The sequence below is a fragment of the Nansenia antarctica genome (genome assembly GCF_963989245.1).
Source record: "Nansenia antarctica genome assembly, chromosome: 5".
Classification (NCBI taxonomy): domain Eukaryota; kingdom Metazoa; phylum Chordata; class Actinopteri; order Argentiniformes; family Microstomatidae; genus Nansenia; species Nansenia antarctica.
Window position 1 is genome coordinate 37,841,258 of NC_137690.1, and position 17,500 is coordinate 37,858,757.

Below are 17,500 nucleotides of genomic sequence, written 5' to 3' on the forward strand. Positions count from 1 at the left end.
AGCTTATGTGACGCATTCACACCACACTGAAGAGGACAACGTCACACACACACACACACACACACACACACACACACACACCGTGGCCAGACAGACCCTCCAGCCACTTGTAGACAGAAGGACCTAGCATGGTACAGGCTTGACTAGGACCCACCCAGACCTCTACTGGTCATACTAGCTCAGTCACACGCTGTCTTCCATCCTTCCTTTCTTTCTCTCTCCCTCCTTCTCTCCATCCTTCCTCACCTGGGAGACGGCGCACGCAGAGCGGACTCCCTCGGCCAGCGTCCAGCACCCGCCCCCCCTCCCCGGGCGAGCCTAGCCTAGCGTCCTGCTGTTAGCGTCCTAGCGTTAGCGACGACCTCCGTCCAGATAGAGGTGGCGGTGTGGCCGGGCTAGCACGGAGGGAGTTAGCCTCAGGCTGGTGTTGCTGTCTGGTAAAACAGCGCGAGGCAACACAGGAGCCTAATCTGTTTTACGCCGACCACCCCCACCTCTCTCTACCTCCCTCCCTCTCCTCCCTCCTCCCCCTCCTTTTTTACCACACTCTCCATCTGTCCTGTTTCAACACCGTATCATCACACCGACTTCCCTTTTACTGTCTCACTACCAGATATCTCCCTCCCTCCCTGGTGTACCTCTCTCTCTCTCTCTCCCTCCCTCCCTCTCTCCCTCCCTGGTGTCCTTTCTCTCTCTCCCTCCCTCCCTCCCTGGTGTACTCTCTCTCTCTCCCTCCCCCCCTCTCTCTTTCCCTCCATCCCTGGTGTACTCTCTCCCTCCCTCCCTCCCTCCCTGGTGTCCTTTCTCTCTCCCCCTCCCACCCTCCCTGGTGTACTCTCTCTCTCTCCCTCCCCCCCTCTCTCTTTCCCTCCATCCCTGGTGTACTCTCTCCCTCCCTCCCTCCCTCCCTGGTGTCCTTTCTCTCCCTCCCTCCCTCCCTCCCTGGTGTACTCTCTCTCTCTCCCTCCCCCCCTCTCTCTTTCCCTCCATCCCTGGTGTACTCTCTCCCTCCCTCCCTCCCTCCCTGGTGTACTTTCTCTCTCTCCCTCCCTCTCTGGTGTACTCTCTCTCTCTCTCTCCCTATACTAGTCTCCCCCCCCCTCCCCCCTATCTCTCTAATCCCCCCCTCCAGCATGCACCGAACAGACGCAGCCATACTATCCCTCCCATACATCCCTATGTGTGTGTGTGTGTGTGTGTGTGTGTGTGTGTCTCCTCTGCCCACAGGTACCAGTGGTTCTCTAACAGGGCTGACACATGGCTGAGTTATTAGATATCGAGGAGCATTCAAGAACATGTCAAGGTACAGTGATAATGTAATAATAATGATATAATAATAACTTGACTTGAACATATTTGCTGAGGTTGCATCCCTAATGTAAACTGGCAGTGCGTTCCACAATCTGGGGGCATAACATGAGAATGCAGCCTCACCAAACCTCTTCTTTTGTACATCATAGAACCCATCAGTCCACCCCTAATCTGCCCCTCCAGCTTTCCTTCTGCCTCCTCCCTCCTCCCCCTCTCTCTGAAAAATACCTCCGATGTATCGGAGGTATACACACAGAGAGAGAGGGGGGGAGAGAGAGAGAGAGAGAGAGAGACTAGCATATGCAGAGAGACAGAGAGAGAGAAAGAGAGAGAGAGAGAGAGAGACAGACACAGAGAGACAGAGAGACAGAGAGAGAGGGAGAAACAGAGAGAAACAGAGAGAGAGAGAGAGAGAGAGAGAGAGAGACACAAATGGAGAGAGAGAGAGACTTAGAGAGAGAGAGAGAGTGAGAGAGAGAGTGAGAAACCTGTTGGACAACTCCTATATGCCCTATGCCCTTGAAGAGACAGGCAACACACACACACACACACACGCTCCCACACAGTAGAGATGCGTCTCTTCTGCGTAGCTTTAAGGTGGTTTTCTCCTCCTGTGTGTAAGGGGCTCAGAGCACCAAAGCCTGTCAGACTGTGTTTTAGGTGTTTTAGATGTTTTAGGTGTTTGAGGCATTGTTGACACCAAACACATCCTCTCCCTTCTGCTTCCATGGCAACTGAAAGCACAGCCTCATAAACACACACACACACACACACACACACACACACACACACACACACACACACACAGACGTACACAGCCTCATACACACACACACTTACACAGCCTTGTAAACACACACACACACACACACACAAACTTACACAGCCTCATAAACACACACACACACTGACTTACACAGCCTCAAACACACACTGGCAATCGACAAACGACATCTCAATCTGTAATAGGACGAAGGGAACGCAATTTAGACGTTTGCAGATTACTCCCCAACTTAGACATAAAATGGATCATAACAAATCGGAAATGTGTACAAAGTGTATTACCGAGGTTGGGAGCTTTGTTCATTGTGTTTGGACTTGTAGATATATAGATGATTACTGGAAAGGTATAGTGGATAAAATTAATCTAATTCTAGATGTTACATTGGATAAGGACCCCATGTGTCTATTGTTTGGGTTGCCGGACAAACAACTTAAAAGTATGCATTCCAAAAGACTTCTGTGTATCCTCACTTTTTGTGCAAGGAAAAATATATTGCTGAAATGGATAGACTGCAAACCTCCTACAATAGCTGGATGGCACAAGGTCATTTTTGATATGATTCCTATGGAATTAAAGACATTCTATAAGATTTGGTCTCCGTTCTTAGATTATATTGGTACCAGACTGGCAGCCATTGTAATGAAAGGTTTGGTGGATTACACTCAAGAAAGTACACAAGACTAATGTGTAACAGATCTGCAATGTATGGGTCACAATATTATTTACTGTGCTGTGCTGGTGTTTCTGCTGCCGCTGTGTTTAGGACTGTAAGACTTGGATGTTGTCTCCGATGGGGGTGATCCCCCCATATATTATGGCATTTGTTGTGTCATTTTCTTTTCTGTTTATTTCTGATATGTGACATGGCCTCCCCCCCCCCCCTGTTTTATTTTTTTTGCTTTGCTTTTTGTTTGTTAGTCTGTTTAAAAAAAGAAGAAAAAAAAAAGAGAAAGAACATTCTCTGTTATTGTTTATGGACAATGTACTGCATAACAAAGTGCAAAACTAGTTTTCTACTATTAATGGGACAATAACCTCCCCCACGGATACTAGTTGTTGTTGTTATGTCCTGTTGTGTACATGTCACAGTGAAACTCAATAAAAATAATAACAAAACAAAAAAAACACACACGGACTTACACAGTGTTGTAAACACACACACTGACTTACACAGCCTTGTAAACACACACACACTGACTTACACAGCCTCAAACACACACACACACACACACACACACACACACACACACACACACACACTGACTTACACAGCCTCATACACACACACAGACTTATACAGCCTCAAACACACACACACACACACACACACACACACACACACACACACAGACTTACACAGCCTTGTAAACACACACACTGATTCTTGCTAGTGGGTGTTGTTTCTACTGCTGTTCTACTGTAAGTGTGGGAGATATGCCCGTATAATGTGAACGCGCAGATACTGTGAGCTTCGGAGTGATTCATGTACATGTGTGTGTACATGTCAGGTGGGCCTGTTTGTGTGCGTGTGTGTGTGTGTGTGTGTGTGTGTGTGTGTGTGTGTTACACCACCTCAGCACTTATCTATCTTTTCCTATGAATTCTTTTCCACTGCCCATGTTTCTCGTTTCAGGGAGTTTCAGAGGAAAAAAGCGACACGGCTGAGCGAAAAGATAGTGACCCGAGAGATGAAAGGATGAGTTGGAAAATAGAGATAGAGAGAGAGAGAGAGACTCAAAAGTTCCATTCATTTAAAGTTCCTGAAAAAAAAGGTGACAAAAAAAAGATGTGTTATTCGAGCAGCGACAAGCCAAAAAGAACAGAGGAGCATAGAAAAGAGAAGAGAGAGGAAAAGAAAAAAAAAAGAGAAAAACTACACCATATATGGCAACGGCGTAGCCTAGCAACGGTACTGCCCTCAGCCCAATTTTTCCATGACACACACGCTCTCTCTGAGCTGTGAATGTGAGATGGCATCAGATTGCGCGTGTGTGTGCGTCTCCGTGTCTCTATCTCTGAATATGAAAAGTGTGAGTAGCTAAAGTATGGCCTGTCACACTGAGGGCATGAAGCCCCGTCACACTGAGGGCATGAAGCCCTGTCACACTGAGGGCATGAAGCCCCGTCACACTGAGGGCATGAAGCCCTGTCACACTGAGGGCACGAAGCCCTGTCACACTGAGGGCACGAAGCGTAGCTCTGAGAAGAAAGTAAAAGCAGCAAAAACAACAGTCGACAGTAATTCAACAAACGCCAGACGCCCTAATTCTCTCCCCCCCCCCCCCCAAATATGCCACACAGGTCTCTGCAGCCACTGTGGAAAACGCCACGCCACCACGCAGACACACAACGGCACCCCAACACACTCTGTTACGTTTCTCTCTCTCTCTCGTCATAAAAGCATTAGGGCCTGAGTTCGGCAGTTTTACTGCAGTTTTACTAAAAGCAGTCAAGCAGCTCTCGTACACCGTGTGTGTGTGTGTGTGTGTGTGTGTGTGTGTGGCCAAAGTTTACAGTCCATCTCTGCGGTCGGTGACTTCCAGGATATTCTCTCTCTCACACACACACACACACACGCAGCCACACACACAGCCACAGACACAGACAGAGCCACAGACACAGCCACACACACAGCCACAGTCACACACACACACACACACACACAGTCACACACTCACACACACACCCTATTCAGGAAGAGCACCCACGCTGCTGTAGGTCTATTTCCTGGAAAAAAATCACCTCCCGCTGTGTGAAGCTCTCACCATTCCAAGCATTTCTTGTCAGGGCGAATCAACGAGCGAGCTGACAGGAGAGGACACATCACACCCCCCCCCCCCCCCCACTGAGACACAGGAGGCCGGGAGTAACCCTATCAGAGACTCATACCAGAACTTGGGAAGGGACGTGATCTGGGGTGGTCCAGTGGTCTAGCACCACGGCCTAGAGTGGTCCAGTGGCCTAGAGTGGTCCAGTGGTCTAGCACCATAGCCTAGAGTGGTCCAGTGGTCTAGCACCATAGCCTAGAGTGGTCCAGTGGTCTAGCACCATGGCCTAGGGTGGTCCAGTGGTCTAGCACCATTGCCTCGAGTGGTCCAGTGGTCTAGCACCATGGCCTAGAGTGGTCCAGTGGTCTAGCACCATGGCCTAGAGTGGTCCAGTGGTCTAGCACCATGGCCTAGGGTGGTCCAGTGGTCTAGCACCATGGCCTAGGGTGGTCCAGTGGTCTAGCACCATGGCCTAGAGTGGTCCAGTGGTCTAGCACCATGGCCTAGAAAGGTCCAGTGGTCTAGCACCACAGCCTAGAGTGGTCCAGTGGTCTAGCACCATGGCCTAGAGTGGTCTGGAGTGGTCCAGTGGTCTAGCACCACGGCCTAGAGTGGTCCAGTGGTCTGGGGTGGTCCAGTGATCTAGCACCACAGCCTACATGTGCACATGTAAACACATTTCTATTAATATCTGTTTCCACATTTATATTTGGCAGAGACTTTTGGCTATATTTTGTTGATAGCAATACTGATAATCTGACGCGAATTTAGGCTACTTATCAGTATGTGCAAAGAGTTTGTGCTTATTTAGTGCAATAAAGGTCAAATAGAATGAATCAAATGAGGCTTTAATTATACTGTATACTTACACAAATATTAAAAGGCAAATACTTGATAGAAAAATCTTACTTACTATAACATATACCGGTACTACAATGCTACTCACCACATGACGAGAACCTCACAACAGGACACAGGAACAAGAGAGCGCTTTTCCCTGACCTCTACTTTTTAGGCTATATATATATATTGTCCCAACAACCACAGTATTTAAATTAGGAGCTGTTGTTCAGGAGACCACCAACCGACATTCATCTTACTGCCTCTGAACTGACAACATCACAGTGTTGACACCTCAAGACACTCCACACAGCTCACAGCGATTGTTCTCCAGGGGAGAGTCAACATAAGAAGATTGGAGCACAACTGAAACTGTCCCCCCCCCCCCACACACACACACACACACAGGCATAGATGGATAGATGGATAGATTGATAGATATTTATCGCTGAGGGGCAATTCAGGCATTACAGCAGTTCATACCACAAGACGACAACAACAACAATAACAACATAAAGTGACTAGTCTGTTCGTCGTGACAGTACGTGCTGTGTTATGTTTGCTGTATTCAACAAAGTTCTGTCTGCTGCAGTGAGAGAGAGGGGGGGTAACCATGGTGTTGTTGCTCTTGTTTTCGCTCTCCCTGAGTAAGGGGTGGGGGGGTGAGAGAGGTGCCAGACAGACCTCCACTGAGACGGTGAGGGGTACCCCTAATATAAGGCCTTTGCATTCACAGATTAGATATAGGCTAGAATCTATATAAACAGAAGGCTAGATGCTAGCTAGACTATCGTTTTTAAACAGTTTGTCCAGACATGGCGTGAGACAGCTGCACCTTCAGTGTGAATCCAGGACACGGCCATTATCACACTCCCTATTCAAGTGTTGCAGATGGGTGTTAACACAGCCACACAAACACTGACAATAGACTGATGTCATTGTAAATTCCTCAACCTGCTCAGTGTGTATTGTGTGTACAGTGTGTGTCTCTGGCTCTCTGTCTGCATGTGTGTTGCTCAATTGAATTCTGCAGAACGTATAGGCCTACATGTGTTCTTGTGTGTACATGTGCACAAGAGCATACTGTATCAAAGTGCAATAAAGTACCTAAAGGGACGTGTCGTGTGTGATTCTTTCCATGTGTGCGTGTGAGCCCTGCTCACTGCTCAGTATTCCTATGTATACAACATGATGCATGAAAGGTTGAAGATGGAAGAGAACAACAACAACAACAACAACAACAACAACACAGTTACACAGGTAGGCTACATGAACTGTACTGTGCAGGAAACCTCCACGACACACATGTTTACGCAGGAGGACAAACAAGAATGGCACAACTCACCCCCATCCCCTCGTCCGGGCTGCCCAGGGTGAGAAACCTCCCCGAGTTGGACTCGAGGTCACTCCCGGTGCAGAAGTCGTCCTCGAACTCCTCGAACGACGAGGCGGAGGACAGGCAGGCGGAGGACGAGCTGGAGAGCTTGCGGGGGAAGCAGCGCGTCATCAGCGCCGGGGAGCCGCCGCAGCCGCTGTCCGAACAGGGCGACTCGTCCTCCAGGTACGACCCGACGAGGCCCACGGGGCTCTGGTGCTCCTCCAGCCGACAGGGGCTGGGCTCTCTGGTGACGACGAGCTTTGGGATGGTACCGAACGGACTCTGAACGGCCTGCGTGGGGGGATTGTCCGAGGGGTCCGTCGTTTGGTCTCCAGGTTGCGGACTGGAACTGGTTCGGTCACCGTTTGGTCGGGCAGCCTTCGTCTGGCACGAAACAGTCGCCACCAAGTGAGATTGGGTCATTTCAACTTCCGTGTGAGATATAAACCTATTCGCCGTCGATACCGATCCGTCGGTACTTAATAAAGGTTCGTCCAGACGCAAGCTGCTCCGCGGTGCCGGGGCGCCTCTCTGTCCCACCTGTCCCCCCTCCTCCTCGCGCAGCTGGACCGACCCAGCCCCGGGCACGACCACCCTCATCTCGGGAGGAGCAACCCCACCCTGACTACTATCTCCTCCGAATGGCTTGTTTTCCTTTTCCATGGTCCTGGTCGGAAGGCTGCAGGCATGGTCTTGGACTCCCTTTGCTTCTGAGCCACCAGAAGGACTTTGCTCGTCCCCGCTGCAGCCGGTTGGGTTGAGTCCCTGCCTGGATCCTCCTTTACCCCAACCTGGCGCATCGAGGGACGAGTCGGCCGCTCCCTCACGGCTCACGGCGCCGCTGTCGAGAGGCGGAACCCGCTCATGATGTCTTCCAGACGGGCTCTCGACGACCGGGGTGGTGTGGTCGACTACCCCCGACTCTGCTGCTCCTCCGCCGGGCAACTTTCCTCGCCCGCGACGCGTTTCAAGCCCTACCTCCGGTTGACCCTGGTTGCTTTCCAGCGACTGCAAGTCTTTCTTTTTTCTCTTAAGATTCCGGTTTAACCGGTCACTCCCACCCCGTCGCTTCTCATTAGTAAATCTGCGGAGCCGCAGTCGCTTGGCTGTTTCGGTCGATATCCAGGTCACTTTGCCTGGAGCAGCAGCGGTGCGGGACAAGAGACCCGATCGAGTTTGACCCATCGTGTCCACCGTAGCTCACAATCTGAAAAGAAATCGATTTGTAATAAAGTTACATGAGTCACGTGTTCCACTTCATTATTTATTTATTTAGAATCCCTTAATGGAAAATGATCTCTCTCATATCAATAATTGTATTTGCAACAATTAATTCAAGTTGATATAGCAAAGGAAGTGGCTGGAAATGTCTCTATTTCGTTTAAATACTAAGGGTTACTAAGGGTTAAGCGCATATTGGTCGCGGGAATTTACTTGAATTTTTGTCGCGGTCTGGTGACGTCACGAACCATATATGGTAGTTCAAATCCCGTCACGTTTGCCTGCGGCTGCAGCTGGATATACTTGGGACGAATCTCTCCAGTCTGTCCCGTACCTGCAACAAAAATGTTAAAGTAGTTCTAGAAAGAATAAAGAATATTTGTGATAGGCTGAAACCTGCGAAAACCTGTGAAATAAGCCAAATCACAATTTACACTCCTAGGCGTTGAAAATGTTATTTCCATTGTTATGTTATTAGAGGCCAATTTCACTGAGGATATCACGATTCATCATCATTTCAAGCTGGGGATGGCAAATAATTTCTGTAAGTTTGAGCCAAGAGTCAAGATATGCCGCCTACAATATCTACTGTGATTCACCAGGCAGACAGACAGACACCAGAAAGACGGACAGACAGGCAGGCAGACAGACAGACAGGTAGGCAGGCAGCCCCAAAGATCCACATGAAGGGAGTGCTGCCAGGGGTTCAGCAGTCTAGATCGTGTCCAGATTATTGCTGCCCTCCAGTGTCACTATGATCAAAGTACATAACAGTCTCTTTATTATGTAAAATAGACTGTTACGGTAATGATCTATGACCACGTCACAGTTTTGCTTATGTTAAATTACTTAGATTCAACGTTATTGTCATGGCAGAGTACAAGTACTATACAACGAAATGCCGTTTAGCATCTAACCAGAAGGGTAAATACTAGTGATATACAAAACATGATATAAATAAAACAAGAATGATAGTGATAGGTGACTATGCAATATACAGTATGGGCAGAGATAGTATTGTAAACATCAGTTTAGTTTAGAGGTATATATATAACTATGTACAGTTATGAGCTACGCACAGATAAGGTAGCTTGTGACTTGCTTGCGGCTTGTGACTTGTGAACACACACAAACAGTGAACAAGCTCTCAGGTGAAGTGATTAAGACTTGACATAACAGCCAAAGGTGGTAGGTAGACAAACCACTGCACTCACTGCCTCAGTGTATCAATACAATGGGGAAAATGAAGTTGATTGCATACAAATGTAATAGCCCTAGCTATCTCTTAAAGTAATAAAACCATGATCTTCTTGTCACAATACTTTTTTATTTTTGAATATGACTGATGACTGTTATTTTAAATATTCTAGTTCTAACTCTTTCTTTGGGTCTAGCTGTTTAGCAACATACTTTATTATATGACATTCTTCTCTTTGTCTTGTGAGCGGTTGCTTAACGCTAACTGTTAAGCAACATACTTTATTATATGACATTCTTCTCTTTGTCTTGTGAGCAGTATGTCGATTGTTAATTAGTCTATAGTCTTGTACTCTATGTGTTTACTATAAACACTTAGCTTGACTGAGTATCTTTTTATCTTTTGTAGACTGTTATTATGTCTGTATGTCTGTGTTTTGTATGTTCAGGACCCCAGGAAGACTAGAGGTACACCCGTGTGCTTCTAATGGGGATCCTTAAATCAAATCAAACCAAATCAAACAATAGACAGCAATACAGGACCGGTTCAGCTGAAGTTCAGAGTTCTCAGGTGAACCACAGGCTCTCTGATGTGGCGAAATTACATTTAAATGTTTTGACATTCAGCAGACGCCTTTATCCAAAGCGACTTTACAACAAATACATTTGTCTAAGTCAGTGAATCATCTATCCACCAGTCATCATATGAAAAACAAATCAGGGGCCACTGGCAGTCACAATGCTATAATTACTACTTCTTTTTTTTAAATAACCCCCAGATTGAAATCAGCAGAACAGGAAAAAGGCTGTCACAATCTCTCCCTCACACACACACACACACACACACACACACACACACACACACACACACACACACGCGTACACCCTCACACACACAGACACGTGTCTCTGGTTGAGAAATGTTTGCGATGTTGTCCCTTTTTACTGTCACCAGGTTCCACAATGTACAAGACGTTGAACGATGTGGGAAGTGTCTGTTGTAGTACAGGATATGAGCAGGCGTCAACAGGACCGACTCAGTCTGTGTCACACAACAGGGCCGACTCAGTCTGTGTCACACAACAGGGCCGACTCAGTCTGTGTCAAACATGTGCAGCTTTGTCACTGTGTTTACATTACGGCGACTCAGAATGAAACCAGAACGTGACACCAGGCCAGCCGCCAACCAGTCAGGCAGGACGGTTTAGAGACAGGAAGGGAAGGGAGGGATACTGTACCAATGGAAATAATCACTCAGTCTCACACACACACACACACACACACACACACACACACACACACTATCACGTTTATCCAAGGAACATTAAGTGTGAGGTGTGATGACTCACGCAGGCCACAGTGCTGAATGCAACACCATGCCATTGTGACACACACACCTCTCACTGATGGGGACATTTACTCACTGTAAGGAATCAATGACAGTGATAATGCAATTCAAATTAATGTAATCTGGTCTCTCTAGTCACCGTGTGGGAACAATGAACCCCCTGAAACTGCTATCTGTCACCTGAATGGTGGACAGAAAGAGTTTGAGGGCACCACACCTTTGGGGTCTCTTGCGTACAATGTTTGTCTCTCAAACACAAACATGTCGTTGTATTTCAGCTGTCTTTCATTACCTGGTATAATCTGTGTACATATATATAGATATAGATATTATTTTCGCTTGGACAATAAACTTGTTAGTCGCCACAATGATTTGTGAGCTGCATGACATCTTGTTTACTGTAACGAGGGTGATATTCTTACAGTCAGGCGCACAATGTCATTTTTGGGAAACGTGTCATTCTGTTGACTTTTAATTAATTCATTCATTTTAATACGAAGTAATGAAAACCATTCTGTACATGCAGAGATCGTCAATGGTGAGATGTATAACCATTAACAAACCGACTGCCAACAGCAATATCTGCAGTAGCTAAGACGCGCCAAGATGATAAGCCTACATAATATCAGTGATGTCCAACTCTGTACGAAACTTCATACAACGTCTGTAGGTTCACACAACAACTCTAACTGAATGGAGCTCCACTGAATGTGGACAGATGAGCGCAGTAGGAAACATGGCATCTGTTCTCACTGGTGAAAAACATACCGAGAGAGACAACAATACCCAGGGTCACGTAGAGATTAACTTACACATTTAAAAGTGTATGGTCACAGACAACATCATAGATATGTCTCTTATCAATTGTAACACACAGACAGCACTGATGATGAGTCCCAAAAATATACCTGCCATCCCAAACAAAATATCAGACATATTACAAACAAATGAAAGTTAAAACATACCATCAACTCACTCAATCCAAGTAAACTCCATTCCGTTCAGAGAGCTTCAATGGCATTAATTACCACGGTAATAATGTCCAAAGTAGACATACAAGTGAAAAGCAAAGGCCTATAAATAAAAACTAGGGTTAGTTATCTGCCGGTCCTGTTGAGCTGGCTGGTTGTGAGTGTGTGTGCGTGTGTGTGTGTGTGTGTGTGTGTGTGTGTGTGTGTGTGCGTGTAGCAGGGTGTGGGGAGGATGTGTGAATGTGGCACGTCTGTGTGCGCAACGCTGCTGCCTGGTGATGTCAGAGTAGAGCATGTGGTGGGAGTGGAAGAGGAAACATGTCAAAACACTTTACACTTCTGAGTGGAGGGGGGGAGGGAGGGAGGGGGGGTGTACCTCTGTGTGTGTGTATGACAATGTTTGAAATATAGTATAACCACCGCCGAAGGATAGTTTTGGAAATGTAATGTTAAGTAATGTATGAATGAAAACTCGTAATGCGTAAGTGAATAAATACATTCAAAGCAAGTTACGCAACAGTACATATCGGCGCGGCGATCTACAGTAGCCTACAGTCACCAATTAGATCCACTTTAGTTACAATGTATGTCACGTGTCCGCCTCGCCAGTGAGCGTCGCTGTTGAGCTAGTCTAGTCGCAGCGAGGAGCAGCTCTCATCCGGACGTTTGACTCCTCCGACTTGCCCTAGTCCAGGAAGTAGCGTTTTACAAGGGAACCGGCGTGACTTTCAACCAACCGGTTGACTGACAGCCAGTGAGTTACCCGTCCTGTTACCACCGTCGTACCGTTAACATGCGACTCCTAAAAGCAGGGCTGACCTTAGGTCAAACACATAAAGCAGGGCTGACCTTAGGTCAGACACAGATCAGGACACCGGGAACCGTTACATTAAAAAAGGTAAGGTAAACAAACGGGCCATTGACTGGGTGAGCCAGAGGTTGACACTCTCGTGGTCTTCTACCTACCAGGGTTGCGTCATGGTGACAACTGTCCTACCGCGGTGTTTTCATTCTGTCACCAGGTGTTGATGAACAGCTGTCGGCCATGTTCGTCCGGTGTTGTTCCCAACGAAAGGATCCGCAACATCGGGATCTCGGCGCACATCGACTCGGGGAAGACCACCCTGACCGAGCGGGTGCTGTTCTACACGGGCAGGATAGCGGAGATCCACGAGGTTAGTTTATGGATCTGATCAAGAAGTGTGACTGACTGTCTGTGTCTGTGACTGACCATTAGTTTTGTGTGTGTGTGTGTGTGTGTGTGTGTGTGTGTGTGTGTGTGTCTGTGTCTGTGTCTGTGTCTGTGTGTGTGTGTGTCTGTGTCTGTGTGTGTGTGTGTCTGTGTCTGTGTGTGTGTGTGTGAGTGTCTCTGTGTCTCTGTGTCTGTGACTGACCATTAGTTGTGTGTGTGTGTGTCTGTGTCTGTGTCTGTGTCTGTGTCTGTGTCTGTGTCTGTGTGTGTGAGTGTGAGTGTGAGTTAATTTTAATTAATACATTTTTGCCATTTAGCAGACGCTTTTAATCCTCCCCCTGGAGTAACTGAGGGCTAAGTGCCTTACTCAAGGGCACACTAGTAGTGGTGTGGTTTCAGGCGGGATTTGAACTCACAACCTTCCGATCACCTAAGTCCAACTCACTATCCACCACTACCCCACGAGTGAGTGAGTGAGTGTGCGTGCATGTATGAGAGAGTATCCACCTTGCCCACTGTGAGTCTCCAATGTGTGTGTGTGTGTGTGTGTGTGTAGGTGAAGGGGAAGGACGGCGTCGGGGCGACCATGGACTCCATGGAGCTGGAGAGGCAGAGGGGCATCACCATCCAGTCTGCTGCCACCTACACCATCTGGAGGGACCACAACATCAACATCATCGACACCCCAGGTACGGCCCAGGTACAGCCCAGGTAGGCCCAGGTGCAGCCGGCCCATCTGCAGCCATGGCCAATAGCAGCAGTGCAGCAGTAGTGGAGGTGTGGTAGCAGCAGTGAAGCAGGGAGTTTCTCCTCTCCACTGTGCCCTAGATTTCTTTTCCTTGGTCTACTTTTGGGGGTCTATGGGTTGGTTTCATGGCTTAGATCATATTGTTTGTGTTGTATTTATTCTCTCTATCACACACACACACACACACTCTCTCTCTCTCTCTATCACACACACACACACTCTCTCTCTCTCTCTCCCTCTCTCACACATGCTCTCTTTCTCCCTCCCTCTCTCTCTCTTGCTTTCTCTCTCTCCCTCCCTCTCTCTCTTTCCCCTTCCCTCCCTCTCTCTCTCTCCCCCCCCCCTCTCTCTCCCCCAGGCCACGTGGACTTCACCATCGAGGTGGAGCGGGCCCTGCGTGTGCTGGACGGTGCGGTGCTGGTCCTGTGTGCGGTGGGGGGGGTCCAGTGCCAGACCCTGACGGTGAACCGGCAGATGAAGCGCTACAGCGTCCCCTTCCTCACCTTCATCAACAAGCTGGACCGCACGGGAGCCAACCCCGACCGGGCCCTGCAGAACCTCAGGTACACACAGGGGGGACGGGAGGAGAAAGAGGAGAGAGGGGGGAAAAGGAGGAGGAAAGGAAAGGATTCTAGCAGTGTTTGTTGTTTTGGTGGAAGGCCATGCAAGCAGGGTTGCCAGATGGGGCTGGTTACTGCCGAATGGGCTACTGGATTTAACGGTTATAGACTGGTTAGGCTGTAAATTGTCAATCCCATCCGGCAACTCTGCATGCAAGCTAGTGACGAGAGGCACAGGCAGACGCCCCGCACAGTTACAGTTACTCAGGCTCGTCTTTCTCTTGTCTGGTCTGACTCCTCTGTTCCTCTTCCCTCTCTTCCTTCCTCCCCTCCCTCCTCTCTTCCTTCCTCTCTTCCCTCTCTTCCCTCCTCGCTTCTCTCTCTTCCCTCCTCTCTTCCCTCTCCTCCCTCCTCTCTTCTCTCTCTTCCCTCCTCTCCTCCCTCCTCTCCTCCCTCTCTTCCCTCCTCTCCTCCCTCCGCTCTTCCCTCTCTTCCCTCCTCTCTTCCCTCTCTTCCCTCTTCTCTTCTTCCCTCTCCTCCCTCTTCACTCTCTTCCCTCCTCTCTTCCCTCCTCTCCTCCCTCCTCTCTTCCCTCTCCTCCCTCCTCTCTTCCCTCTCTTCCCTCTTCTCTTCCTCCCTCTCCTCCCTCCTCTCTTCCCTCTCTTCCTCCCTCTCTTCCCTATCTTACCTCCTCTACTCCCTCTCTTCCCTCCTCTACTCCCTCTCTTCCCTCCTCCTCCCTCCGCTCTTCCCTCCTCTCCTCCCTCTCTTCCCTCCTCTCTTCCCTCTCTTCCTTCCTCTCTTCCTTCCTGTCCTCCCTCCTCTCTTCCCTCCTCTCTTCCCTCTCTTCCCTCTTCTCTTCCCTCTCCTCCCTCCTCTCTTCCCTCTCCTCCCTCCTCTCTTCCCTCTCTTCCCTCTTCTCTTCTTCCCTCTCCTCCCCCTCTCTTCACTCTCTTCCCTCCTCTCTTCCCTCCTCTCCTCCCTCCTCTCTTCCCTCTCCTCCCTCCTCTCTTCCCTCTCTTCCCTCTTCTCTTCCTCCCTATCTTGCCTCCTCTCCTCCCTCTCTTCCCTCCTCTCTTCCCTCCTCTCCTCCCTCTCTTCCCTCCTCTCCTCCCTCTCTTCCCTCTCCTCCTCCCCCTCCTCCCTCCTCCTCCCTCTCTCCCGTCCCTCCAGGTCCAAGCTGAGTCAGAACGCGGCCTACGTGAACATCCCCATGGGTCTGGAGGGGAACATGCGGGGCCTCATCGACCTGGTGGAGGAACGGAGCGTGTACTTCGATGGGCCGTACGGGTAAGAGCCACACACACACACACACACACACACACACACACACCATTGTTATTGACATACTGTCAATGGCATGTAGACACACACACACACACACACACACACACACACACACACTCCTGGTCCCTGAGTATCAGAGTATCAGGTATGAGGAGGTCCCAGCAGAACACACACACACACACACTCTCTCACCCCCCCCCCCCCCCCCCCCCAGGCAGAGTATCAGGTATGAGGAGGTCCCGGCGGCGTGGCGTGCGGAGGCGGCGGCCAGGCGTCAGGAGCTGGTGGAGTGTGTGGCCAACGCCGACGACACCCTGGGGGAGATATTCCTGGAGGAGAGGGTCCCCACCGTGGAGGACCTGAAGGTGGGGGGGTGTGTGTGTGTGTGAGTGCTCTGTGTGAGCATTATGATTATGAGCATTATGATTATGATTATTATTATTATGATGATGATGATGATGATGATTATTATTATTATGATTGTTAACCGGGAGCGTCGCCCCCTGCAGGCGGCTATCCGCAGGGCCACGGTGGGCCGTCTGTTCAGCCCGGTCCTGGTGGGCACGGCCCTGAAGAACAAGGGGGTCCAGCCCCTCCTGGACGCCTGCCTGGACTACCTCCCCGACCCCACCCAGGTCACCAACTACGCCATCCTCAACCACGAGTGAGTCCCCGCCATGACCCCTGACCCCAGGCCGTTTGACATTCGAACCCTTTAGCGGGTGCTTTTATCCAAAGCGACTTCCAGTTAGAGGTCACAGAGACAGTCTCCCTGGAGTCACTGAGGGCTGAGTGTCTTACTCAAGGACACACTAGTGGTGGTGTTCCCAGGTGGGATTTGAACTCATCATGACCTTCTGATCACCCAGTCCCAACTCACTATCCACTATGGCCACCACTACCCCCATATTGAATAGGCTGCCATCGACACATCCAATGAGAAGTGTTTCACCGCTGGCGTATGATAATAATAGTATTAAATAGTTTCTAATAGCCGTCATTAAATGACAGCTGACAGACAGGATGTCAGTAAGGCTTCCCTTTGGTTGTGTGGGGAGGTGTGTGTCACTAGTGTTGAGCGTGGTCCTCTGTGGCTCAGTGGTGCTCACAGGGCTTATGTTGTGGGTTCGATTCCCGCTGGTAACCGGGGTAACTGCAAAATGTATGTACTCACTGTCGCTGTGGGTAAAACTGACAGCTGAAATGGCGTCTGTTATAGGAGTGTCAGTTATTGGTCTCTATTCGGTTGTTAAGTTGTGACGTGTTTCCGGGTCCAAAGTTAGCTGAGGCGCTCTCTTCGAAATGCCGTAATAATAATAATTCAGTATATTTATATAGCACTTTTCCGAGGCTCAAAGACACTGACAAATATGGGAAAAACGGGAAAGTGCTGTGTCCCTTGTTGTATGAATAGATCCCAGTCTAAAAAATGATTGAACTGTCATTCTACCGCTGTAGTACACTGGTACTATGGTGCAGGGAATTTCTGGTTTGGACCCGGAAATTGCTAAACGTCACATTTGACGTCAGACTTAACAACCGAATAGGAGACTTGTTATCGATAGCAGCCTCCAGCTCCCCTCTTGTGATTGGCCCCTGACCTCAGCGACCACCTCTTGTGATTGGTTCTCCTGTGCCACAGGGAGTCCAGCGACACCACCAAGATCCAGATGGACCCCGCGCGGGACGCCTCCCAGCCCTTCGTGGGCCTGGCCTTCAAACTGGAGGTGAGAGCCTGGTGGAGATGACAGACAGACAGACAGACAGACAGACAGACAGAATCAATAATGAGGTCCGATTCATCTGACATTTTAAAGCCATCTGGCGATCACGTACGCTGTATCACTACTTGTTACTCTTTATCTTTGTCCAATGTCCCTTTTTTAATACTTTAT

General features: G+C 49.0%; 2 protein-coding genes across 2 annotated transcripts in view; one reads left to right on the forward strand and one right to left on the reverse strand.

Annotated features, from left to right (window-relative positions):
• itpkcb (inositol-trisphosphate 3-kinase Cb) overlaps positions 1–8,266 on the reverse strand; it is a gene marked incomplete at both ends in the record, with an annotated part of 19,191 nt that extends 10,925 nt beyond the window's left edge. The window contains one exon of the mRNA XM_080531604.1: positions 7,049–8,266. Within this exon, the coding sequence (XP_080387730.1) occupies positions 7,049–8,266 (1,218 nt within the window). The remainder of the gene's footprint in view (positions 1–7,048) is intronic.
• Positions 8,267–12,599: 4,333 nt separating this feature from the next.
• Positions 12,600–17,500, forward strand: part of gfm1 (G elongation factor, mitochondrial 1) — a 19,904-nt gene continuing 15,003 nt past the window's right edge. The window contains exons 1-8 of the mRNA XM_080532349.1: positions 12,600–12,716; positions 12,841–12,993; positions 13,567–13,699; positions 14,117–14,321; positions 15,492–15,608; positions 15,820–15,970; positions 16,115–16,269; positions 17,248–17,332. Of these exons, the coding sequence (XP_080388475.1) occupies positions 12,612–12,716; positions 12,841–12,993; positions 13,567–13,699; positions 14,117–14,321; positions 15,492–15,608; positions 15,820–15,970; positions 16,115–16,269; positions 17,248–17,332 (1,104 nt within the window). The 5' untranslated portion in view covers positions 12,600–12,611. The remainder of the gene's footprint in view (positions 12,717–12,840; positions 12,994–13,566; positions 13,700–14,116; positions 14,322–15,491; positions 15,609–15,819; positions 15,971–16,114; positions 16,270–17,247; positions 17,333–17,500) is intronic.